Below are 27,282 nucleotides of genomic sequence, written 5' to 3' on the forward strand. Positions count from 1 at the left end.
CCCAGTTTATCATCTGGAGTAATGACTGTGTAGTAAAACAGAGTATATTAGAGGCTACTCAGCAAGTTAGTTCCTTTTGTCTCTCTGGCATCTGATATACTTAGATAGAAAATGGCCAAAAAAAAAAAAAAAGTGCTGCAGAGGATCTCAGATATAGGTAATGGGTCCTTACCAGAACATAAAAATATACCCGGGCTTCCCTGGTGGCGCAGTCGTTGAGAGTCCGCCTGCCGATGCAGGGGACGCGGGTTCGTGCCCCGGTCCGGGAGGATCCCACATGCCGCGGAGCGGCTGGGCCCGTGAGCCATGGCCGCTGGGCCTGCGCGTCCGGAGCCTGTGCTCTGCAACGGGAGAGGCCACAGCAGTGAGAGGCCGCGTACCACACACACAAAAAATATATATACCCATAGGAGTCATATCAGTGGTGGGATGTGTGTGGGTTTTGTTTTTTTTTAATTCCTCTTGTACCAAACCAGTCACTGGGATCTGACGTCTTCATTTTTTTTCCTGAAAGCATATTTAAACTCTCACACATTATGTAATGAGGATTTCAGTGTAGGGTTTTTCTGCAGAATACCATTTGGTCCTACTAAGAATTGACTGTTCAGATGTTGGAGCATTTGACTGAAAAATCCTTCTTAGCCTTTTTAAAAGTGAATCATAATGGGTTTTTTTAATAAAAAGATTTCTATTTCCCAAATTAATAGGAGATGACACTACTATATAAACACTCTTAAGAAGTTATAGAACAACAACAGCAAGCAGGAATTGTTTTCTTGAAGTTATTAGGCTTTTTTAAAAAATTAGGTTTCTGTTGTTTTCCAAGTTAGTAATCTTCTTACCTTTTATGTTTAAAAAAATATTAAAACCTTGTCCACTAGTCTATGGCATTTTGCTTCTTGATGTTTAAAATCTTATGTTTATCTGTACATATTTATCAATATTTAAAACGAGGTACTATCCAATTTGATTACTGCAGAACTTTCATTGTCTACTTAGGCTATTTATACATAATTTCTAATTTAAATTATGAATAAAAGTCAACATTAATAAAAATTAGTATAGTGGAATTAGTTCTTATAAATGATTTGACACTCTTATGCCAACATGCTTCCTAATATGCAATTATTAACTAATTATTTTAGAGAGTTATTAGTTTAACTTTCTATCTGAATTTCACAACTTTTGGTGAAACTTTGTCTACATGGCTAAATGCACTGTCTTCTTTGGATATGTTCTTTTTAAGTGAACAAAGATACTGTAGTTGCTACTGGGAATGGTAAATTATATTAATTCCAAATAAGGATTCTAGATTTAATAATTTTGTATAAATTATATAAAATTCGGTAGCAGAATAAAAACAACCCAGAATTAATGATTTTGGCTATTTAGGAAGCTTATTACAAATATCAGTGAATTATTTTCCTGAATGATGATACCAAGTTTAGATAACAAAAATAATTCTGAAGAAATTTAAAGTTTTAATTTAATTAGTAAGTGAATTCATACATAAATGTAAATGGCATAAATTTTCTATATCTCAGTTTCTGGAATTATCAAGTTACATATTGAAAGATGTTTTCTAAAATCTTTTGCATGCACTTTTCAGTCCTTTCTTTACTATGTAGTTTTAAATTAGTACAAGAAACATTGTTTTTAATATTCGTTCAAAAAATAATCCAAAAAATTTACAAAAATTGTTATGTAGATAGTCCAGTGGTTGACTGGATTTTATGAGAGAAAAAAATACATAGAATTTTTTTTTCATTTATCAGAATCATTAAGAGACTGGAAAAATAAATCCAATACACAATCATCAGATAGCAGGTTAACCTGGGAAGAATCTCAAAATTACAATTGGAAAGGTACTTGGACAGAGTATACTGAAAACTTTGAAATTTACCTTGAAACTTATAGTTGCTACCCATATTTTTTACGAAAATATTTGGTGAAGTTTACTCAAACATATTTGAATCTTGTGGATTTTTTGGTCCTGAAGGAACTGATTCTGTAACTATTATCTGATTTAACCACAAGGTGTTTTAGTTCAAGTGGGTGTTTTAGGCTCAAGTCATAGCTGAAAATTTCAAGGAGCACTGTTCTAAGCCAGAAGCTTCCTTTTTATTTGCATTATAGTCTTAGTTCCTGTATACATAAATAACAAATCATCTCATCAGATTTTATGGTAATCTAAGTGTTTTGCAAATAATCATTCCTACTTGTATAAACTATATATATTTATTAGATTTTTAAAAAATAATACTTGGCCAGTATGCGATAATATTTTACTGTTATGATTGTTCAAAATAACACATCATAATAACATTTGAAATAAAAATAACATGTGCTATGATAGGAATCTTTATTCACTATCTCATTTAATTTGATCTGACATTTGCAATCTTATATGATGTATCCTATCTCCAGTTAGAGAAAATTGAGCCACAGAGAAATTATAATATTAAGACCCAGAATTGACCTAAATTACTTAACTTCAAAAGCCAGAATCATAACTGTTGAAAATTGTATAGTATCTTATTATTTACAGTAAAACTTGAGTTAGAAAAAAAACAGAGAATAGCATTTCTGTCTTGGATTCATGAAGAATGGCTCTAGATAATCCTATTTGAACCAACATGACACTAAGAGAATAATTTCAAACTTATAGTAATCCCTGTAAATCAAGTACTGCAAAAAGTACTCTAAAAGATAGGCTTATTTCTAGAAGAATCCTTAGTATAACAATATAACAATAAATATAGTATTTATTGTTTTAATTTTTTAAGACTGTGACCAAAACAAGTTGTAAGTTGTAATATTTGAGAGGCATAATTTAGTGAAGTGTATTACTTTATATTATAGATGTCTATAAATGTTTTTCTATTATATATTTTTAGCTCCACATATTCTGATAGGATGGAAATGCAGAAGTAAATTAGAAGGATTATGGTAACTTCAATAAGAAAAGGTGTTGGAGATCTCCTAATCTAATTATTTAAATATTTTCTACAGAGCCCTTGGGTTCTGTGGGGATGACTCAGAGCCCAAATGAGATGTGACTGGAAAGGGCAAGGGCCACAGTTCTTGCTAACTTTGACCAGAATAGCTGTTCTTTTAACTATCTTTATGTATTGAAATTGCACGTAAAATAAGTACTAGTCTAATGACCTTTTGTTTCCACATAATGAAACACAACCAGATTTAAATGATTGATTTAACTAGCTTGAATGTGAATCTGCATATTACTCATGTCTGGGGAATCATGGCTTTGTAAACACACCTAGATATCGTGTAAAGTAAGAGTGTGAAAAGGAACTTAATTTTAAAAGTTAACTTTCATCATTCATATTCTACCTGTTGTTGCATTAATCATAACCAAAACTCTAAAACTGGGTTTTGTGGGTAGATACTGTATTTATCAGGTGAGGAAGACTGTGTATCAAAAGAATCACAGCATGTGTCTAGTGGAAAACAGACGTGTGTGATCTGGCTTCCTATTCCAAGGAAAAGTGGAAGGAAGGTTTATGGATAGAATAGGAAATGTGAGATACTCACTCATGAGTACAAAAATGTCATACAGGTCCTGGCATTCATTTGTGGTACAAGTATGTACTCTTGTCATCTGAAACTGTTTTAAAGTTTTGTAGTTCACATCCCAGGAAATTTTACCTCTGGCCAAGCCTTTCCTTCAGGGGGGTTTCCCAGGGAACACTCTATCCACACATCTGAATAATTACAGATTCTCTGGGAAAGTTCTCTGATTTTCTGACCTATTTACTGGACATACATCTTATAGCTCAGTCTCAGTTCCTACCACCAGGTTTCCAACATAGTGGAAAGGCATAACGCTCATAAGTTCATCCTAGAAACACTCCGTAGATATGACAGCAAAAAAAGAAACAGAAAAATTCTATTTCCTCTTTCAAAGATAGCCCACATGTAGATATACTCATGAGTTCTACAAATGAGAATAATCTATGAGCTGACACAGCTAATCTCCCTATAGACTCAAGAAAGATATGCAATTAGTGGTATCTTAAAACATGCTTTCTTATTTTCTCTTCTTGACCTAAGTTCCAATAATTAGTTTTCTTTCCTGTACCTGTGATTATTCTTTGTTTTCTAAATTTAAGTACTTTAAGCAAGCAGTAAATTACTACAGATATCAATGTCTTATCTATTTTTTATGATGAAGAAATAACAATAAAAAATAAAATTTAATCTAATTAGTAGGTAAAATCGATTTTAATATGTAAAAGCTACACTATTAAGAAAACCAAGCATGCAAGGCAAAAATTTTATATACTCTAAATAGCTGCATTTGAGAGAAGAGTGGGGACAAACAACACTGGTTTCCAAAGATAAACATAAGTGGAAAAGCTAAGTAAAACATACTGAGTAACCTGAACTTTTCTCTTATGTACTCAGTGCATGTCTTACATAATGTGTTTGTCCCTCTTTTGCTTCAGGTGAATAAAACTACAGTTGACCCTTGAACAAAACAGTTTTGAACTTTGTGAGTCCACTTTTACACAGAATTTTTTTCAATAAGTACTACAGTACTACCTGATCCACAATGTGTAGTTGGTTGGATCCATGGATGCAGAATCACAGATAAGGAGGACTTACTGTATAGTTAGTTATATATGGTTCTTCCACTGTGCACAGTGTCCATGCCTGTAATCCCTCTGTGTTGTTCAAGGGTCAAATGTATTTGGAATTTTGTAGTGTGAAGCATAAGGTTAAAGCACGATTATAATAGCAATACTTAATCATGCTGACAAGACACTGAAGCATAATTAATGGACTCACAGTCCCCCCTTATCCACAGCTGTTAGGGGATACCTTTTAAGACCCTCAGCATGTGCCTGAAACCATGGATAGCAGGATAGCACCAAACCCTAAGTAGTCCCCCCTTATACATGATTTTGCTTTCTACATGTTCAGTTACACTCAGTTGGCCTTGTTTGACCATGGGTAAGTAAAACTATAGAAAGCAAAGCTGCTGATAAAGCAGGACTACACTCATGTGAAATATCTTGCCTGTTCTTACAGGAAAACGTGGAAATTTACATCAAGGTAATGAAAGTGAGTCAGGCAGTTCAAAATTTGAAAAAGGAGGTAAAGTCAATCTTTTTCTGTTGAAAATATCAGTACACGTATGCAGGAATGTTAGAGTAACTCTTGTATCTTTGCTTATGCATCATCCAGACAGTGTTAGACTAAGAACTGTCTAACCATGCAATTCAACACAATAAATTATTGACACTTCTGTTTTCTGATGAGCTTGACTCAACAGCAGTGGGCTGTGTAAACTATCTCACTTCAGTTTTAAGTTCAAAGCAGACAGAGCCTAGGCAGTACCCAGGTCTGCCCATAACTTGACACCTTTGGACTCAGGGTCCTTGCAAGTCATAATAATGAGTTTTAAGGTTTAGAGAGTAAAGCACTGAAGAATATGTTGCCCCCTGGGTTTTCTAATGTACTTTCTTGGGACTCTTTGCCCTTTGGGACCCTTCCCTGTAGTCCATGGGGCTGCCTGAATAAAGGAGAATGATTCTGGGAAAGGTCAGGTAAATTCTAAACTTAGTGATGGCACAGAATCTGAAAAATGGCAGATATACACACATATATCCATTTTAGAAACAGTAGTTCTGTAAATTTTAGAACAATTTGGTACAGTCTCCCAAGACTGAACTAGGAAGAAATAGAAAACATGAACAGACCAAGCACTGAAATTGAAACTGTAATTTTAAAACTCCCAACAAACAAAAGTCCAGGACCTGATGGCTTCACAGGAAAATTCTATCAAACATTTAGAGAAGAGCTAACATCTATCCTTCTGAAACTATTCCAAAAAATTGCAGAGTAAGGAAAACTCCCAAACTCATTCTATGAGGCCACCATTACCTTGATACCAAAACCAGACAAAGATACCACAAAAAAAGAAAATTACAGGCCAATATCACTGATGAACATAGATGCAAAAATCCTCAACAAAATACTAGCAATACGAATCCAACAATACATTAAACGAATTATACACCATGATCAAGTGGGATATACCCCAGGGATGCAAGGATTTTTCAATATCCACAAATCAATTGGTGTGATATACCACATCAACAAATTTAAGAATAAAAACCATATGATCATCTCAATAGATGCAGAAAAAGCTTTTGACAAAATTCAGCACTCATTTATGATAAAAACTCTCCAGAAAGGGGGCACAGAGGGAACCTACCTCAACATAATAAAGGCCATATATGACAAAGCCACAGTGAACGTCATAATGGTGAAAAGCTGAAAGCATTTCCTCTACGATCAGGAGCAAGACAAGGATGTCCACTCTTGCCACTTTTATTCAACATAGTTTTGGAAGTCCTAGCTACGGCAATCAGAAAAGAAAAAGAAATAAAATGAATCCAAATTGGAAAAGAAGTTAAACTGTCACTGTTTGCAGGTGACATGGTACTATACATAGAAAATCCTAAAGATGCTACCAGAAAACTACTAAGCTCATCAATGAATTTGGTAAAGTTGAAGGTTACGAAATTAATACACAAAAATCTGTTGCATTTCTATACATTAACAATGAAAGCTCAGAAAGAGAAATTCAAGAAATAATCCCACCTACCATCGCATCAAAAAGAATAAAATAGCTATGAATAAACCTACCTAAGGAGACAAAAGACCTGTACTCAGAAAACTATAAGGTGCTGATGAAAGAAATCAAAGATGACACAAACAGATGGAAACATATACCATGTTCCTGGATTGGATGAATCAATATTGTCAAAATGACTATACTACCCACGGCAATCTACAGATTCAGTGGAATCCCTATCAAATTATCAATGCACAAAACCAGCACAGAACCAGCACAGAACCAGCACAAAAAAAATCTTAAAATTTGTATGGAGAAACAAAAGACCCTGAATAGCCATGGCAATCTTGAGAAAGAAAAAAGGAGCTGGAGGAATCAGGCTCCCTGACTTCAGACTATACTACAAAGGTATAGTTATCAAAACAGTATGGTACTGGCACAAAAATAGAAATATAGATCAATGGAACAGGATTGAAAGTCCAGAGATAAACTCACACACCTATGCTCAATTAATCTATGGCAAAGGAGGCAAGACTGTACAATGGAGAAAAGACAGCCTCTTCAATAAATGGTGCTGGAAAACTGGACAGCTACATGTAGAAAAATAAAATTAGATCATTCTTTAACACCGTATAAAAAAAAAAAGTTCAAAATGGATTAAAGACCTAAATGTGAGACTGAACACTATAAAACTCCTAGAGGAAAACACAGGCAGAACACTCTCTGACATAAATTGCAGCAATATCTTTTTCAATCCATCTCCCACAGTAATGGAGATAAGAACAAAAATAAACAAATGGTACCTAGTTAAAATCAAAAGCTTTTGCACAGCAAAGGAAACCATAAACAAAATGAATAGAACAATTTTTATTCCACCTGTCAGAATTGCAAAGGACATTGATATTGAATAATTTTTAGTGGTGCTTATACAGAAAATAAAATATCTTTCCAAAAGAGATGACTTTATCTTTGAGTTATATTTTTTTTTGTTATGTAAACAAAACTGGAATTTGACCCTGGGGATTTTCTGTCCCAACTTTTTAATGAGTTGGAACCATAGGTTTCTACAGAGATTCTCCTTTAGTTTCCTAAAGATGGGACAGGATAGTGTTAGCTAGGAGGTGGGAGATCAAGTTAGGAATTGGGGTCAGGGTTCCCACCACTGTTGTAATCATAGTCACTCTGCCTGGTCTTCCATGTAAGAAACTGAGTGAAAAACTGGTTCAGCTGCTTAAAATAAAAACTGCTTAAATTAAAAAATGCAGACCTCATCTTAGCATCTTTTTTTATACATGAGGAAATTGAGGAAAAGTGTGATTAAGGGGCTTGCCCATGGTCACCTGGCAAGAGAGTGGCAAGACTTTGGTTTAATCTCCAGTCTACCAGACTCAATTACACCAGGTTGGATCCCTGTATTCTGATAACCTACAGGTGAGAATTGGGGAATGGTCTATGACAGCGGTCCCCAACCTTTTGGCACCAGGGACCAGTTTCGTGGAAGACAATTTTTCCATGGGTCGGGGAGGGGGGATGGTTTTGGGATGATTCAAGGGCATTACATTTATTGTGCACTTTATTTCTATTATTACATTGTAATATATAATGAAATAATTATACAACTAACCATAATGCAGAATCAGTGGGAGCTCTGAGCTTGTTTTCACTTGCCACTCACTGAGATATGAGTTTTGATATGAGTCTGCAGGCAGTTGATTTATTATGGTCTCTCTGCAGTCAAACCTCTCTGCCAATGATAATCTGTATTTGCAGCCACTCCCTAGTGCTAGCATCACCACCTTAGCTACACCTCAGATCATCAGGCATTAGATTCTCATAAGGAGCACGCAATCTAGATCCCTTGCATGTGCAGTTCATGAACAGTAGGGTTCGTGCTCCTATGAGAATCTAATGCCGCCACTGATCTGACAGGAGGTGGAGCTCAGGCAGTAATGCGAGCGATAGGGAGCGGCTATAAATACAGATGAAGCTTCGCTTGCTTACCCGCCACTCACCTCTTGCTGTGAAGCCCAGTTCATAAGAGGCCATGGACCAGTACTTGTCCATGGCCTGGCGGTTGGGGACCTCTGGCCTATGAAATGGGCAGTCAGTAAAATATTACTTAATCAGCTCACCTGAATAAGATCACTTGTATATACTACAGAACACCTGGATGATAGTTTCTACTTAGCAATTACAATGATCGTTTAACAGATGATGTTTCACAAAATTTTTAAGGGGCTGTGCAATTATCCTTTGCATAGGAGATCCTACTTGAGACTATCTAGTCATTACTATCAGGTTTAAATAACTTGTTCCATTGCATTATGACAACCTTGGTCAAAGCCATAGGAGGTAGTATGTTATTTTTCACCCTCCATCCCCAAGCAATTAATAAAAATCCTATCCTACTTGCTCAGGGACATATAAAATTCCATAGGAAAAGTAAATCACTTGTTTAGGCTTCTGATTTCTCCAATATAAACATTTTGTTTACATTGGGAAATCATGTGACACTAATGACTATACAAGTTACCTCGCCACCAAGACCTCAGTGTGAATCAGTTTGTTCATCCTGATTTACAGTGGAAGTATCCTAGGTATTAGGCATAGGTAAAGGGAAATCCTAAAGGATATAAAACAAATAAACTGCCATGAAAGGAGGAACCAAGATGGCAGAGTAGAAGGACAGGCTCTCACTCCCTCCTGCGAGAACACCAGAATCATGACTAGCTTCTGGACAATCATCAATAGGAAGACACGGGAACTCACCAAAAAAGATACCCAACATCCAAAGACAAAGGAGAAGCCACAATGAGATGGTAGGAGGGGTGCAATCACAATAAAATCAAATACCTCAACTGCTAGGTGGGTGACTCACAGACTGGAGAACACTTATACCACAGAACTCCACTCACTGAAGTGAAAGTTCTGAGCCCCACGTCAGGCTCCCCAACCTGGGGGTCCAGCAACGGGAGGAGGAATTCCTAGAGAATCAGACTTTGAGGCGTACTGGGAGTTGATTGCAGGACTTTGACAGGACTGGGGGAAACAAAGACTCCACTCTTAGAGGGCACACACAAAGTAGTGTGCACATCGGGACCCACGGTAAGGAGCAGTGACCCCAGGGGAGACTGAACCAGACCTACCTGTTAGTGTTGTAGGGTCTCCTGCAGAGGCAGGGTGTGGCTGTGGCTCACCGTGGGGACAAGGACACTGGCAGTAGAAGTTCTGGCAAGTACTCCTTGGCATGAGCCCTCCCAGAGTCTGTCATTAGAGGCAACAAAGAGCCCAGGTAGGCTACAGTGTTGGGTTGCCTCTGGCCAAGAAACCAACAGGGAAGGAACCCAGCCCCATTCATCAACAGTCAAGTGGATTAAAGTTTAACTGAGCTCTGCCCACCAGAGCAACAGTCAGCTCTACCCACCACCAGTTCCTCCAATCAGGAAACTTACACAAACCTCTTAGATAGACTCATCCACCAGAGAGCAGACAGCAGAAGCAAGAAGAACTATAATCCTGCAGCCTCTGGAACAAAAAACACATTCACAGAGACATAGACAATATGAAAAGGCAGAGGGCTATGTACCAGATGAAGGAACAAGGTAAAACCCCAGAAAAACAACAAAATGAAGTGGAGATAGTCAACCTTCCAGAAAAAGAATTCAGAATAATGATAGTGAAGATGATCCAGGACCTCAGAAAAAGAATGGAGGCAAAGATTGAGAAGATGCAAAGAATGTTTAACAAAGACCTAGAAGAATTAAAGAACAAACAAACAGAGATGTAGAATACAATAACTGAAATGAAAACTATACTAGAAGGAATCAATAGCAGAATACCTGAGGCAGAAGAACGGATAAGTGACCTGGAAGACAGAATGGTGGAACTCACTGCTGCAGAACAGAATAAAGGAAAAAGCATGAAAAGAAGTGAAGACAGCCTAAGAGACCTCTGGGACAACATTAAAAGCAACAAAATTCGCATTATAGGGGTCCCAGAAGGAGAAGAGACAGAGAAAGGACCAGAGAAAATATTTGAAGAGATTACAGTCAAAAACTTCCCTAACATGGGAAAGGAAATAGCCACCCAAGTCCAGGAAGTGCAGTGAGGGCCATACAGGATAAACCCAAGTAGAAACATGCTGAGACACATAGTAATCAAATTGGCAAAAGTTAAAGACAAAGAAAAATTATTGAAAGCAGCACGGGAAAAATGACAAATAACATGCAAGGGAACTCCCATAAGGTTAACAGCTGATTTGTCAGCAGAAACGCTACAAGCCAGAAGGGAGTGACATGATACACTTAAAGTGATGAAAGGGAAGAACTACAACCAAGAGTACTCTACCCAGCAAGGATCTCATTCAGATTCGATGGAGAAACCAAAAGCTTTACAGACAAGCAAAACCTAAGAGAATTCAGCACCACAAAACCAGCTCTACAACAAACGCTAAAGAAATTTCTCTAAGTGGGAAACACAAGAGAAGAAAAGGACCTAGAAAAACAAACCCAAAACAATTAAGAAAATGGTCATAGGAACATACATATCGATAATTACCTTAAACATGAACGGATTAAATGCTCCACACAAAAGACACAGGCTTGCTGAATGGATACAAAAACAAGACACATATATATGCTGGCTACAAGAGACCCACTTCAGACCTAGGGACACATACAGACTGAAAGTGAGGGGATGGAAAAAGATATTCCATGCAAATGGAAATCAAAAGAAAGCTGGAGTAGCTATACTCATATCAGATAAAATAGACTTTAAAATAAAGAATGTTACAAGAGACAAGGAAGGACACTACATAATGATCAAGGGATCAATCCAAGAAGAAGATATAATAATTATAAATACATACACACCCAACATAGGAGCACCTCAATACATAAGGCAACTGCTAACAGCTATAAAAGAGGAAATAGACAGTAATAGTGGAGGACTTTAACACCTCACTTACACCAATGGACAGATCATTCAAAATGAAAATAAATAAGGAAACAGAAGCTTTAAATGACACAACAGACCAGATAGATTTAATTGATATTTATAGGACATTGCATCCAAAAACAACAGATTACACTTCCTTCTCAAGTGCGCAGAGAATGTTCTCCAGGATAGATCGCATCTTGGGTCACAAATCAAGTCTCAGTTAATTTAAGAAAATGGAAATCACATCAAGCATCTTTTCTGACCACAATGCTATGGGATTAGAAATTAAATACAGGGAAAAACACATAAAAAACACAAACAAATGGAGGCTAAACAATACGTTACTAAATAACCAAGAGATCACTGAAGAAATCAAAGAGGAAATAAAAGAAATACTTAGAGACAAATGACAATGAAAACACGATGATTCAAAACCTATAGGATACAAAAAAGCAGTTCTAAGAGGGAAGTTTATAGCTATACAAGCCTATCTCAAGAAACAAGAAATATCTGAAATAAAAAATCTAACCTTACACCTAAAGGAACTAGAGAAAGAAGAACAAACAAAACCTAAAGTTAGCAGAAGGAAAGAAATCATAACGATCAAGCAGAAATAAATGAAATAGAAACAAAGAAAACAAGAGCAAAGATCAATAAAACTAAAAGCTGGTTCTTTGAGAAGATAAACAAAATTGATAAACCATTAGCCAGATCATCAAGAAAAAGAGGGAGAGGACTCAAATCAATAAAATTTGAAATGAAAAAGGAGACGTTACAACAGACACCACAGAAATACAAAGCATCCTAAGAGACTACTACAAGCAACTCTATGCCAATAAAATGGACAACCTGGAAGAAATGGACAAATTTTTAGAAAGGGATAACCTTCCAAGACTGAACCAGGAAGAAATAGAAAATATGAACAGACCAATCACAAGTAATGAAATTGAAACCATGATTAAAAATCTTCCAACAAACAAAAATGCAGAACCAGATGGCTTCACAGGTGAATTCTACCAAACATTTAGAGAAGAGCTAACACCCATCCTTCTCAAACTCTTCCAAAAAATTGTGTAGGAAGGAACACTCCCAACCTCATTCTATGAGGCCACCATCACCCTGATACCAAAACCAGACAAAGATACTACAAAAAAAGAAAATTACAGACCAGTATCACTGATGAATATAGATGCAAAAATCCTCAACAAAATACTAGCAAACAGAATGCAACAACACATTAAAAGGATTATACACCATGATCAAGTGGGATTTATCCCAGGGATGCAAGAATTCTTCAATATATGCAAATCAATCAATCTGATATACCACATTAACAAATTGAAGAATGAAAACCATATGGTCATCTCAATAGATGCAGAAAAACCTTTTGACAGAATTCAACACCCATTTATGATAAAAACTCTCCAGAAAGTGGGCATAGAGGGAGCCTACCTCAACATAATAAAAGCCATATATGACAAACCCACAGCCAACATCATTCTCAGTGGTGAAAAACTGAAAGCATTTCCTCTAAGATCAGGAACAAGACAAGGATATCCACTCTCACCACTATTATTCATCATAGTCTTGGAAGTCCTAGACACGGCAATCAGAGGAGAAAAAGAAATAAAAGGAATACAAATTGCAAAAGAAGAAGTAAGACTGTCTCTGTTTGCAGATGACATGATACTATACATAGAGAATCCTATAAATGCCACCAGAAAACTACTAGAGATAATCAATAAATTTGGTAAAGTTGCAGGATACAAAATTAATGCACAGAAATCCCTTGCAATCCTATACACTAATGATGAAAAATCTGAAAGATAAATTAAGGAAACACTCCCATTTACCATTGCAAAAAAAAGAATAAAATACCTAGGAATAAACCTACCTAGGGAGACAAAAGACCTGAAAGCAGAAAACTATAAGACACTGATGAAAGAAATTAAATATGATACCAACAAGTGGAGAGATATACCATGTTCTTGGATTGGAAGAATCAATATTGTGAAAATGACTATACTACCCAAAGCACTGTACAGATTCAATGCAATCCCTATCAAATTACCAATGGCATTTTTTATGGAACTAGAACAAATAATCTTAAAATTTGTATGGAGACACAAAAGACCCCCCATAGCCAAAGTAGTCTTGAGGGGAATAAATGGCGCTGGAGGAATCAGACTCCCTGACTTCAGACTATACTACAAAGCAACAGTAATCAAGACAATATGGTACTGGCACAAAAACAGAAACATTGATCAATGGAACAAGATAGAAAGCCCAGAGATAAACCCACGCACCTATGGTCAACTAATCTATGACAAAGGAGGCAAAGATATACAATGGAGAAAAGACAGTCTCTTCAATAAGTGGTGCTGGGAAAACTGGAGAGGTACATGTAAAAGAATGAAATTAGAACACTCCCTAACACCATACACAAAAATAAACTCAAAATGAATTAGAGACCTAAATGTAAGAGCAGACACTATAAATCTCTTAGAGAAAACATAGGAAGAACACTCTTTGACATAAATCACAGCAAGATCTTTTTGATCCACCTCCTAGAGTACTGGAAATAAAGACAAAAATAAACAAATGGGACCTAATGAAACTTCAAAGTTTTTGCACAGCAAAGTAAACCATAAACAAGATGAAAAGACAACCCTCAGAATGGCAGAAAATATTTGCAAACGAATCAACAGACAAAGGATTAATCTCCAAAATATATAAACAGGTCATGCAGCTCAATATTAAAGAAACAAACAACCCAATCCAAAAATGGGCAAAAGAACTAAATAGACATTTCTCCAAAGAAGACATACAGATGGCCAAGAAGCACATGAAAAGCTGCTCAACATTACTGATAATTACAGAAATGCAAATCAAAACAACAATGAGGTATCACCTCACACCAGTTAGAATGGGCATCAGCAGAAAATCTACAAACAACAAATGCTGGAGAGGGTGTGGAGAAAAGGGAACCCTCTTGCACGGTTGGTGGGAATATAAATTTATACAGCCACTGTGGAGAACAGAATGGAGGTTCTTTAAAAAACTAAAAATAGATTTACCATATGATCCAGCAATCCCACTACTGGGCATATTCCAGAGAAAACCATAATTCAAAAAGACACATGCACCCCAATGCTCATTGCAGCATTGTTTACAATAGCCAGGTCATGGAAGCAACCTAAATGCCCATTGACAGATGAATGGTAAAGAAGTTGTGGTACATATATACAATGGATTATTACTCAGCCATAAAAAGGAACAAAATTGAGTCATTTGTTGAGACGTGGATGGATCTAGAGACTGTCATACAGAGTGAAGTATGTCAGAAGAAGAAAAACAAATATCGTATATTAACGCATGTATGTGGAACCTAGAAAAATGGTATAGATGAACTGGTTTTCAGGGCAGAAGTTGAGACACAGATGTAGAGAACAAACGTATGGACACCAAGGGAGGAAAGCCGCAGTGGGGTGGGGATGGTGGTGTGCTGAATTGGGCGATTGGGATTGACATGTATACACTGATGTGTATAAAATTGATGACTAATAAGAACCTGGTGTATAAAAAAAATGCCATGAAAAATGGTTATAATTTTGTTATACATTTGGGGGAAAACCTAACTTTCCTTATTTTCTTAAAGAATTAATTAATATCAAGACTTTAAAAGAATTAAATGGTTCCTCAAGTGAAGAGAAATACTAATAAAATCATCAGAGCGGTACTTCTACCACTACAAAGCTAGGGAGGGAAAAACTGAGACCATAACAAAATATAAGTTTTATTATTATAGTCATGAGGATGACAAAAATACTGTTTGTGTGTCTTTTCTGTCTATAGCCTCCATTCTGTTGGCATTTTTGTTTTCCTTTGCCAGGGGCATTTTGAAGCAGGGAATAATTTTTTATAAATACAAAGCACATTCCATTTATCAATGTCAGGTCAACCCCATTTTAAAAAATGCTGTTGCAAACAAAATATCTCAAATGAACAGGTTTTTGAACACTAGAATAGCAAATTCTTACTAACTTTGTTACAGAAGGATCTACCAATTCCACTAAGAGTTTTCTTTCGATCTTTATGAAAGGAGCATATATTATATGAAGATACCAAAGATAAGACTGACTAGGTGAAATACATACTGACACAATCTACATATTTTAACAGAATTGGCATGAGTCAGCTGTCCATGACAAAATAAACAATATTGCATTTGAATATGTTAAAAAATTCATTTGAGACTAGTAAGAAACCAATGCTGTGACAGAAACTATGTATCCTCTACCTTACATATTTTCTTCAAATCTTTTTTACCTCACAACTATCTAAAAGTCAGTTACTAAAAATTAAATTGAAAATACTCTTCTTTAAAATATTTCAATGTTTTCAACACTGTGCATAAGAAAGAATTCAGGCATGAACTCAATATTCCTGACAGTGGAATTTTCTTTTAATGGTGCTTATAATTTTGATGATATTAGAGACTATTCTAGTATTATTTTCCCAACTTACCCATGCTTTTCTGTTTTAACAGATAGCTTATAAATGATTAGAAAAAATGATTTCTTCACAGACTCATCAGATCATTTCCTATAAAATCCCTATCTTTCTATTTGTGAAAAAGGAATAGTAAAGAAAACATCTGTCACTGTACTTGCTTAGGATTTGGATGGAAAAGACATCAGTCCACCCACATTCAGTTTGCAGAACTCCAGGTAGGGTGCAGACAGATGGTTGTGTTTGAGTGGAGAAGTCAGATAGAGGATAAAGATGCCCGTAAGTGTCCCAAGCTGATGGAAGGTAGGCAGGGTGTGAGAGTACAGTAAGCATATTCTCCTTAGTTAATATTTCAGTGTGTTAATCATCCATAGAAAGAAAATTTAAGAGGAGAAATTTAAAGAAATGCTCTATGTGACAATATGTATTACTTCTACCACTGGTAGGTAGTTCAAATTAAGAAAGGACAAAACCTAGAAAGTTTGTATATTAAAAAAAAGCATCTGTTTATTTATAACTGGCAAAATGATCTGTTTCAGTTGCATGTTTACTTTGATCTTTTTCTACTGGTATTTAAGTTTCTGCTTTATGATCTCCTTCCAATGATAGAACCAGACCTCCTGGAAACCACGTTCATCAGACCTGGGAGTTTGAAAGAAGCAGGCGCTGAACCTTAGTTTTTTCCCAGAACAAGAAAAATGGGCTGCGATCGAAACTGTGGGCTCATCGCTGGTGCTGTCACTGGTGCACTCATGGCTGTGTTTGGAGGTATTCTAATGCCAGTTGGAGACATACTTATTGAGAAGACAGTTAAAAAGGTACAAGTATTATCAAGACTGTTTCTTGTCATCCTGATTCATTCTATCTTCCATCCCTTTTTGGCTTAGGGTGCCTGTTTTATATTTCATTGTAACTGGCAATTCTGTGTCTTCGAGACAAAGGTGATAATGAACAATTGAAACTCTACATGATAGAGAAATGGTCAAAGCATGATGTGTATTCTATATGAATGCACTGTCATCTTAAGTCTAAATATCCAAATTTTGATAAAAAACTATATTAGGTATGCATATTAAAAGAAATAATTGCTTTTAATTATGTCCAAGAGTATGTTGATATGCTTTTTTTGCATAAATATATACCATTTTTTATTGAAAGAAATATTCTTTAAATTTATTGGCACACAGTTGTTCACAGCAGTCTCATGATTTTTTGCATTTCTGTGGTGTTGGTTGTAACTTCTTTTTCATTTCTGATTTTATTGGTTTGGGCCATTTCTCTTTTTTTTCTGATGAGTCTGGCTAAAGGTTTATCAATTTTATTTATCTTTTCCAAGAACTAGTTTTTAGTTTTGTTGATGTTTATTTTTTGTATCTATTTCATTTATTTCTACTCTTATCTTTATGATCTCTTTCCTTCTACTAACTTTGGATTTCTTTTTGTTCTTCTTTCTCTAGTTCCTTTAGGTGTGAGGTTAGGTTGTTTAACTGAGATTTTTCTTGTTTCCTGAGGTAAACTTGTATAGCTATAAATTATCGTGTTAGAACTACTTTTGCTGCATCCCATAGGTTTTGGATCATCATGTTTTCATTTTCATTTGTCTCTAGGTAATTTTTGATTTCCTCTTTGATTTCTTCAGAGATCCATTGGCTGTTTAGAAGTACGTTATATAGCCTCCACGTGTTTTCTTTTTCCAGCTTTTTTTTCGTGTCGTTTAAGACTCCCTTTTAATAAGATTATTGCACAGTCTGCACATAATAAAAGGCACTCTGGTCTAGTGTGGTGGAGTACATATAACTGATGGGTGATGGGATACAATGGAATAAAAGGACTAAATAGGGAGAGGAGTGAAAGTTGCAAACTGTAAGATAACCAGTTGAGTTATTGAAGGAGATGTATTCCTTAGAAGAATAAAAAACAGAGGTTTTAGAAGTGATTTGATATGAACATCAGATGTATTTCAAAGGTCAGTGCTCAGAGAGATTTGATCATTACTATAGAGATTACAGATAAAACTAAGCAATAGGTTCACTTTCTAGAGAGTCTGAATGTAGAGACAAAAAGACAGAGAAACTGGCCAACGGTAGGAGTCACATCTCTGAATTATGTGTAAACCCAGTGAGCCAAGTGTCTTACCCCTACCTCAAGAGCACTTAAGCTAATGCTGTTATTTCACAAATATATACAAGTTTTAGTACTGGTCAGTTTTTGTTTACCATTGAAATCATTGCAGATTACTTGCTTCATTTAATGGACTACTACCAAATTGGGAACGTTATTACCTGCATACAAACACTATTTAAAAAAAAAAAGAAGAATTAAAGTGCTTAATTTTAACAGATGAGAAAATCATCTCATGATGTTATCTAATTTTTAAAGTATAGATTTGGTACTCTACGATACCTTTCAATTCTAAAAGATGGTCCCCAGACTCCAGCATTTGAAATGGCCTAAAATAGTCCATACAGTTTACTTCATATATATATATATATATATATATATATATATATATATATATATATATATATATTCATATTTCTTTACTGTTTATTTCCAAGGGATTTTTTTTTTCTTTTTGCGGGACACGGGCCTCTCACCGCTGTGGCCTCTCCCGCCGCGGAGCACAGGCTCCGGACGCGCAGGCCCAGCGGCCACGGCTCACGGGCCCAGCTGCTCCGTGGCATGTGGGATCCTCCCGGACCGGGCCACGAACCCGCATCCCCTGCATCGGCAGGCGGACTCCCAACCACTGCGCCCCACCAGGGAAGCCCCAGGGATGTTTTTTAAGGACTTCATGATTTTTATGCGTTATAGCTGAAAACTATTTTTTTTTTTTTTTTACCAGTAATTTAGACTATGATTCCTGGTAGATTTGTCTGGGCCAGCAGGTTTATGCAATCTTGCTAGACAGACTAAAAGTCAATGGCATGAGCTGCCATGTATGTGGAGAGTAGAAACTACCAAAGGACTTCAGAAAAAGGACAAAGTTTTGCCACTATTTACAAAGGATAATTTGTCACCTTGACATTCTTCATATCACTTGATAAATGCTTAGTGAATACTGTATAACATAGGTAATTTAAAATAAATTTTAATTTAATTTCCCTATGATATTAACTGCAGAACACCAAGAAGCAAATTAAAGATTTCTTTCTCTCAGCCTGTACACACATGCATGTGCATAACGCACACACACATTAGAAAAATTTTTGGACGTGGAAACTGCTTGTAATTGGTCCCAAATAGAACAGATTTTGGTAGTGAGTGGAGAAGATGAAAACTATTTTCAGTATGTTTCTGCTTTTTAAGGAAGTTTTGATTTCACTGGATGGAGAATAAATATATAAATAATTAAATAGCAGAAAAGGAAGTGCTACAGGATTTTACATGTTATTGCCACATAACTGGTTTAGACAGTAATGCTAAGAGCAAAGTAGTTAAAGCAAGATGGGAAGCAAGTGAGATGAGAGTTCTCCTTCTAAGGGGTGGATAGGATTTGTATAACAGTAGCCAACGTTTATTGAATGCCTGCTATGTGCTAACACTGTTCTAAATGCTCACATTTAATAAATCCTATAACAACCCATGAGGATAAATATTTAATTACACCATGTTCTACTTATTTTGACTTTGAAAAATACTAATTTCGTAGAGTTCAACTTAATATTATTATTACCCCATTTTACAGATAAGGAAACTGAGGTACAAAAAAATTAAATAACCTGCCCAAGTTTAAATGGTTAGCACATGACCAAACTGGGGATCAAACTCATAGCATCTTGTTTCATTGTTAACCACTTCACTCTAGGCTTTGAGTAAAGAAGCCAATGGACTTGGTCAGGCTGGAAGTAGGGTAAGGAAATCAACTCATAGATTAAAATATGCTACACATGATACTGTCTCCTGTACACTATAAGAGCCTTGAGAAATGGGACAATATATTTTTGACATATGTGCTCTACATACTTCATGCATAGGAAGATATCAAGGACATTTTAATAGTTATACTGAAGTTGCCAGTCATGTGGATGAGTACTGTTTTCCTGTAACAGCAATAATCAAATGACCATGTGACTAGATAAAAACTATTACTCTTCCCAACGTCTGCTTTCAAATTAGCAAATGTAGCAAAATAGAAGTTTCAAGGTAAACAAAATGTAGCAAATGTAGAAGTTTCAAGGTAAATGTCTTTCAACCCAGCTGGAGACCAAGCCATGTGAGAGTCATCAGGCTGGAATCCAGTCATTACTAGGGCTGAATCAGCCAAGTGCGAGGAGCTTAAATTATATTACTTTTTCTATACACATAATTAACACCTTTGTACTTCAAATTTAGCAAAAGATTTGCAAAATAGACAGATAGTCCAAAGTCAATTTAAAATCAAGGCCTCTTAAATTCACAAAGGACATAAAAACTTTTGCTCCCTTTAAAATTAGAGGAACTGATGATAAAATAATCTTAGTAGTCAATGAGGTCTATACAATTTTCTAGTACATATAGTAGTGTTAGGATCAGAAGAAATGCATTCCTATTCTGACTGTTTCAGTATTTTTTTCTTTGTGAACAAATCGTGGTGTTACGCAAACCACACAAAATTGTAGTAAAAGACCTGATTCTCCATTATCTACTACTAAACTGTCATACAGTATTGAATCAGACATCTGTTTTCTGTAGGACCTAATTCTACCCCTAAAAAATGGATGGAATTAGATGACCCTAACTTTAATAGCTGATAATTCAATGCATTCATTTCAACTCTTTGCGTTTCAGCTTTCCCAGTTGAAAAAATATCTCCAGATGAACAAATAAGGCAAAGTGATTCATGGCTTTTAGAAAAAAGACATGATATGCTTACAATGCCTTTTGATATTAAATGCATAACCATTAGAATGAGGAAGTTTTCTGTCCTGCCAAGTACATTCTGTCACAGTCCCTTTTCAATTCTTTAAGTACTTATAGAGTTCCTTTCATTAAGAACTGAAATAAAATATGTGCCTTGAGAGGTACATGGTAAACAATTGATATTATATTAGTCCTTAAGATTCTTTTATCACTAGTGTGAGATAATAATGTGTAGGTTCGTGTGTTTTCTTGAAATGGGTAAATTAACACAGATTTCAACTTCAGTATAATTTCAGCTTCAACACCCTCATAAACACCTTTACATTTAGAGCAACAGCCGTAATACTTTATCTATGTGCAATATTGTCTTAATTTTCAGCTTACTATGGAAATAAGATTTTTAGGAGCACTAAAGCATTTTTTAAGGATAATTGGTTGTAAAAAAGTAAGATCTAACATCACTTTAGCAGCTCCAATGTACCCAGTGTAAAAGGATGGCAACAGCACAGGGTTTTGTAAAGGCATTAATACCGGATGCCCTGTTCTTCTCTAAGGAATTCCCTTATTTCTCCACTAAGTAATAAGTAAAGTTTCCTGAAGATATGAAACTTAACTTGACTTCTACCAACTAAGTGCAGAGGTGACAGGAACAAAAAATAGTAAAAACACGGTGTAAAAGAGGACCAGCCTAAGGGTCAGAGACTAGGATCCTCGTCATGATTCTATTTCTAGGTATTTGCCTCGGTTACCCTTGGGCCAGACACCTGGTTTCTCAGAGCCTCAGCACGCTCTCCTAGAAAATGTACTAATGTCCAATGTCCTTTCCTGATCCATCATTCTATGAAAGCAGGTGAAGGAAACAAACAGGTCAGACTGTCCCTGTATTCATGGGTCTTGTTAGGCTCATTTTGTGTGGAATACTTTTCTCCCTCTTCCTCTAGCACTAAGGTAAGTTGGAGTTTTACACCTGGGCATTCCTCGCAAGGTGCTTACTTGGAAACACTGCCTGCTACAAAGTCACCTTTGTCTGCGCTAGCTACTAGAGCTTCAGAGGCTTGCTGCTCAGAGAGTGAAAGTCTTGGAAGGAAACCACGAGACCATCTATAATTCCCTCGTTTTACAGATACTGAAATTGACCCAAGGAATCTGGTGACTTTCTACTCAGTCCCAGCTCCTAAAGCACAGGAGCCAATTTCTAATGTTGGGCTTTCTGATTCTGTCATTGGTATTTTTTCTGTATCTGTCTTTACTACAAGGAGCATCAAAGATTTTTAATGGATTTCACAAAAGAATAATAGGACATGTCCTTTTTTCATTCTTTTATCTAAAATGTAGTAACCTAATAGTAACGAATCAGACTGTTGTAATTTTTGGAAACACGTACTAATAGATTTCTGCAGATGTACTGAGAGTTAGGAAAGCCTCATTGAGCAGGGTTTGGAAGGGGAGAAGCGAAATTTGTGTTTTTCTTAGTCTGACAAATGTTAAGTGATAATCTTCCCTGGAACTGTCCAAGATTTGAAGAAAATGAAAAAGCTTCCAATACCACTACATTTTTCTCTCAGTTTTTCTGTTTTGCCTCCTCAGTCTAACTCAGTGAAGGCAGAGGAGAGGTTAATGTTTGACCTGATAAGAATTTTTTGGAAAAAGTTTAATAAAATTTGCTTAATAAATTGTGTTACGAACTGTCGCAATATTGCCAAAGGGTCACTCCAAAGCTTGCCAGTGGCTGGCCTTACAATCGACAGACATGTCTACAATATTACACACTGATTCTCTTTGTAAAAGGTTAACTAAAAGAGATTGCTATCGTAACGTGTTGAAAATATTTCTGTTCCAAGCGTGTGGCAGGCTGCAAAGGTTCTCATGAGCAACGTACTTGAGCTTATTGCTTTCGGTGACTAACTAAAGGTTTTCAGCTCCCACAAGTGCCCATATTGACTACAAGTAAATAACCCAAACTTGTTTTCTTTTTCATAGGAAGCTGTCCTTGAAGAAGGTACAATTGCTTTTAAAAGTTGGGTTAAAACAGGCACAGAAGTTTACAGACAGGTTTGGATCTTTGATGTACAGAATCCAGAGGAGGTGGCAGTGAACAGCAGCAAAATTAAAGTTAAGCAAAGAGGTCCTTACACGTACAGGTGAGCGAGTCCCCATAAAAAGTGGCATTCTTTCCTTGATCATATGTGTTTCTGAAAAAGCTTCCACCTGACAACTGCCATTGTATTGAAATGTACTTATTATTTTCTTGCCATTAACATACATTGAAATATTCTGTTTCTGCCTATATAAAACCCTAATCTAAGGATTTAATGATTATAAGAAATACAGACTTTATTATGAATTTACCAGCATCAATTAACTGCTCTACATTTAAGAAGTTACAGGTGCTTTACACTTGTAGCATATATTCTCAACAACTCTAGCAGTGTGTACATGTCAATCCCGAACTCCCAATCTATCCACACTGCTATATTTAAAATAAACAAGGACCTACTGTACAGCACAGGGAACTCTGCTCAATACTATGTAATAACCTAAATGGGAAAAGAATTTGAAAAAGAATAGATATGTGTGTGCGTATATAAATATATATATATATATATATATATCAATCGCTTTGCTGTATACCTGAAACTAACACATTGTTAATCAGCTATGCTCCAATATAAAATAAATATTAAAAAATAATAGTAATAAATAGAATTTAAAAAACAAGTCTAAAATATACATGCTAAATAAAAAACCATCTATCAAAGTTTTAAAACCAGAGCACTTTAAAATCCTAAAATTGAAAGCGTAGGTTATATGAGTGGTTCTCCAAGGGTGGCTCCTGAACCAGCCACATCAGCATCTCCTGGGAACTAAGTAGAAATGCAAATTCTCAGGCCCCACCTTAGACCAAATGAATCAGAGACTCTTGGTTTAGACCCCAGTAATGAGTTTTACAAGTACTCTGGGGGATTGCAATACACACTCAAATTTGAGAACAACATTAAACTGATTTTATGTAATTACAAGGCTGCTAAGGATTTCTATTCAAACTATTTTCCAGGTCTTAAGGGTGTTTTTATTCATCCAGTAGTTTCATTCTTATATTTTCTCCAGTACTTAGACTGAATAAGCTATACCTTTATCTACATTCCTTAACAGCTTAACACATTCTTGAATAGAATCTTAGACATTAGCACTAGGGGGAAATAATTAGCCAGAACCTTTCATTTTGTAAATTTTGAAAACTCATTCCAGGGGATATGAAATGATTTACCAAGTTCACACATACCTAGGGACTGGTAACTCTTAGATTTTTGTGTCCATTTTCTCCTATCTAAGTTATAGACTATGTGTCTTTTCTAACTATTAAAGTAAGAAAAAGAGAGACTGAGGTGCTAAAGACACTAAACTTAACCAAGGATTAGAAATACACTTATGGTGCCCATATGGGAACAGAATTAAGTCCTGCTGTATGATTTGTTATAAAAATGTGTGATTTTTCCTCAAGAATAATTACAACTAGTTATATGCCATGATCAAGTATTATCACAAAATTTCATATTTGTAATGATTTCTTCGAACTCATAGTTTTACTTTCTTATCTGTTTCAGATGGTCTATAATTATATAATTTCTTTCCTCTCCATTCATTAATATATTTCTAGATTGACAACTCACACTCAAATATAATGAAATAACAGTAGTTGGGAGGGTGATGCCTGCTGCCGCAACACAGGAGCATACCTGTGAGCGTATGCACGCATGCCGAGCGCCTGGGTGCCTATTCTGTCCTAGTAATTATCCCGTCTCCTGTCTCCAGGCACATCTGTGACTATTCACAACTCTGTCAAAGACGGCTTGGTTTTCACTGTTACAAAAGCAAAAATAACCCTCACCTTGGAAAATATTTTTATTTTTTCATGGTCTATAGTTCTTATGTTATTATCAAAAGCCTATGTGAGTATTATCTTGGTCCAAAAAAAAGTTGTAGCTATGATGTGTACCTATGAAAATCTAGAATTCCCACATGACCAAATAAGAATCTAAGCACGGTTGTTTAAATATTCCTATCCTGGCCTGAGAGGGCAGGGAGCGCAGCTGCGGGGTCCAAGCAGCGGGGGGCGAGCCCGGAGATCCCAGCCCTGGGAGCCTTCACACAGCCTCTGCACAGATAATGCTGTGAGCAGGTGCTGGCTGACCTGGCTGGATTTGTGCGTGATGGGCAGGGGCTGAGTGTGCCCTCGGGAAGTGTGGGTCCCGCACATCCACCTGTGTGGATCCCGCAGCAGCTGGGATCCTTGGCACCACTGGTTTCTCCACGCTGTGCCAGGGACTGGAGGATGTAGCCGGCTCTCCAGAAAGCCCCAGTCGGCTGTAAGTCCAAGAAGGTCTCCTACACCTCTGGCTCCTTTCACAGCCACTTCTGAGGCTGCTGGAGAAAAATGATGTGACAGTTCCTATCAAAAAGGATACTGGGGAAAAATAACATCCGGAAAGAAAGTGGCCGTTTTTGCGAAATCGACATTCTCCAACTCCAGAAGGGCAGCCAAGATCCTAATTTACCTGAAAGCTGCCAATAATAAGAAAGGAAAGAAATTCAAACAGAGGGGCATCTTGTCTCCCGATATGATCAGTCCTCCCCTTGGAGACTTCTGCCGGACCATTCACGTGGTCAAGGATGGCCAGCTCAATGTCTTCAGAGACATTTCCTTTCTTCAGGGGAACTCTGATCTTCTACCTGGAAACCAGGAGAAAGCACGCATGGGCCAGCTCCCTGGGTGTATGGAGTTCTTCAGGGTCCGCAGCACCACCGACTCCATGTTCACAAAAACGCTCACCCTGGTGCTCAAAAACACCATCTCCCTCCCGACTCTTGGAGGATCACAAGCACTCATGTTGCCCTTATTGTCAACGATGACATTCAATTCCAAACAGGAGTCCTTTGGTCCGGGAAAGCTGCCCTGGCTTAGCTGTGAGTGGGTCATGGAAGAGAACAGTATGGTCTATCAGGGGGGCGTTTCATGGGGGCTCTGGTGGGTCCCCATCCCAGTCCTGCCACTCTGCCAGCCTCTCCAAACTGTACCTCTACTGGGCAGCCAAGAATAATGTTTGACCATCCCGCCTGGTGTGAGCTCGTCAAGGAAAAGACTAAAAACCAGAGGAGTCCCTCTCTGATCTCACTGGGTTCCCTCCTCTTCCTGCAGCTCGATCTTGGGCCTTCATTTCTGGATGCAGTGCTGAAGGTCATGGATAAAAATAAGTAACAGTACACCTCTGGCTCTTTTCCTTTGGGGTAAAAGGTTTCAAAAATCAAAACAAAACTAACCACAGTCAAAGAGAAAGATTCACTGACTATATTTGCCATTACATGATGGGTTTTCTAGAATAACGTTCCAACAAAATTTGCAAAAACAGTTAAAAAAACAAACAACTGTCCTGACAAAGAGAGGAAGAGAGTCAGAACCCATTTTTGGCGGGCATTGCTGATGTACGGCTCACATTTTTTTGCTTCCAGACAGGTCAGAAATCTGGCTTGGCCAGGATTGGCACTATCTAGCTATGAAGGGCTGTGCCAGTCACATTAAGGACCTTTACAGTACTTTGGCATTTTCTGAGCAAGGGGAAGTCAAAATTTGTTTAACACCTAATCCTTTTTTCTAGACTCCTTTCTATATTATATTGTTTGGGTTCACCATAGCAAATTCTCCACTGTTAAAATTTTTCTCTGTTTCCACATTTGAACAACTTGATGGGTTTTGGAGATTTGCTTGTAGCTCTTATATATCCCTATATATTATATTTATATCCTGAAATTTTGACTGTCAGCAACATGTTGGTAAGACACAAGCAAAGTATTACAGTAAGTTATTTTAAAGTTAAAATATATTTTTATGTGCCTTTGGCTTTTTACTGAAGAGTCTACATTTTAGAGATACTACATCAAATGTGCTCATTTGACTTTTTCCATTGGCGTTCCATTGTAAGCTGTGCATGTTTGGAAAGGTGTCTTCATATTTAGCTTTATTTTTTTTTCTTCGTCTGTTATCACACTTTTCACAGCAGCCATAAATGGATTGTAAAGTGTAAAGGCACAGGTTACTCACAGTGCTTCTGCAGAGACTGTGGGCTACACCACATGTTATTTGGAAATATTTTAGGACAGTATATGCTTGCATTACATAGGTACTTTATACAACACAATAGAGTAAATGTTAAATTAATCAGTCAATAAATAAATATACTCTAAGAGAGCTCAGTATGTGTGAGAATATTTGTTAGAATTTGAGAGCTGATCAAGTTTTTTGTTTAATTTTTTATTTGTTTGGAAGGGGTTATGTTTTTACTTTTAAAGATATTAACTGGAGTATCAGAAAACATAAACATAATATT

At 36.6% G+C, this 27,282-nt stretch overlaps 1 protein-coding gene, 1 long non-coding RNA gene and 1 pseudogene across 2 annotated transcripts in view; 2 read left to right on the forward strand and 1 right to left on the reverse strand.

Moving 5' to 3' along the window:
• Window positions 1-209: 209 nt before the first annotated feature.
• Window positions 210-27,282, reverse strand: part of LOC141279520 (uncharacterized) — a 50,381-nt gene continuing 23,308 nt past the window's right edge. Inside the window, exon 3 of the long non-coding RNA XR_012333901.1 lies at window positions 210-341. This is a non-coding gene — a long non-coding RNA (uncharacterized lncRNA). The remainder of the gene's footprint in view (window positions 342-27,282) is intronic.
• The window catches only part of LOC101325973 (platelet glycoprotein 4-like), a 33,884-nt gene continuing 23,266 nt past the window's right edge, over window positions 16,665-27,282 (forward strand). Inside the window, exons 1-2 of the mRNA XM_019940509.3 lie at window positions 16,665-16,875; window positions 22,880-23,040. Of these exons, the coding sequence (XP_019796068.1) occupies window positions 16,756-16,875; window positions 22,880-23,040 (281 nt within the window). The 5' untranslated portion in view covers window positions 16,665-16,755. The remainder of the gene's footprint in view (window positions 16,876-22,879; window positions 23,041-27,282) is intronic.
• LOC109550777 (cdc42 effector protein 3-like) lies at window positions 23,774-26,156 on the forward strand (annotated as a pseudogene).

Source organism: Tursiops truncatus, chromosome 9 (assembly GCF_011762595.2).
Source record: "Tursiops truncatus isolate mTurTru1 chromosome 9, mTurTru1.mat.Y, whole genome shotgun sequence".
NCBI classification, from domain to species: domain Eukaryota; kingdom Metazoa; phylum Chordata; class Mammalia; order Artiodactyla; family Delphinidae; genus Tursiops; species Tursiops truncatus.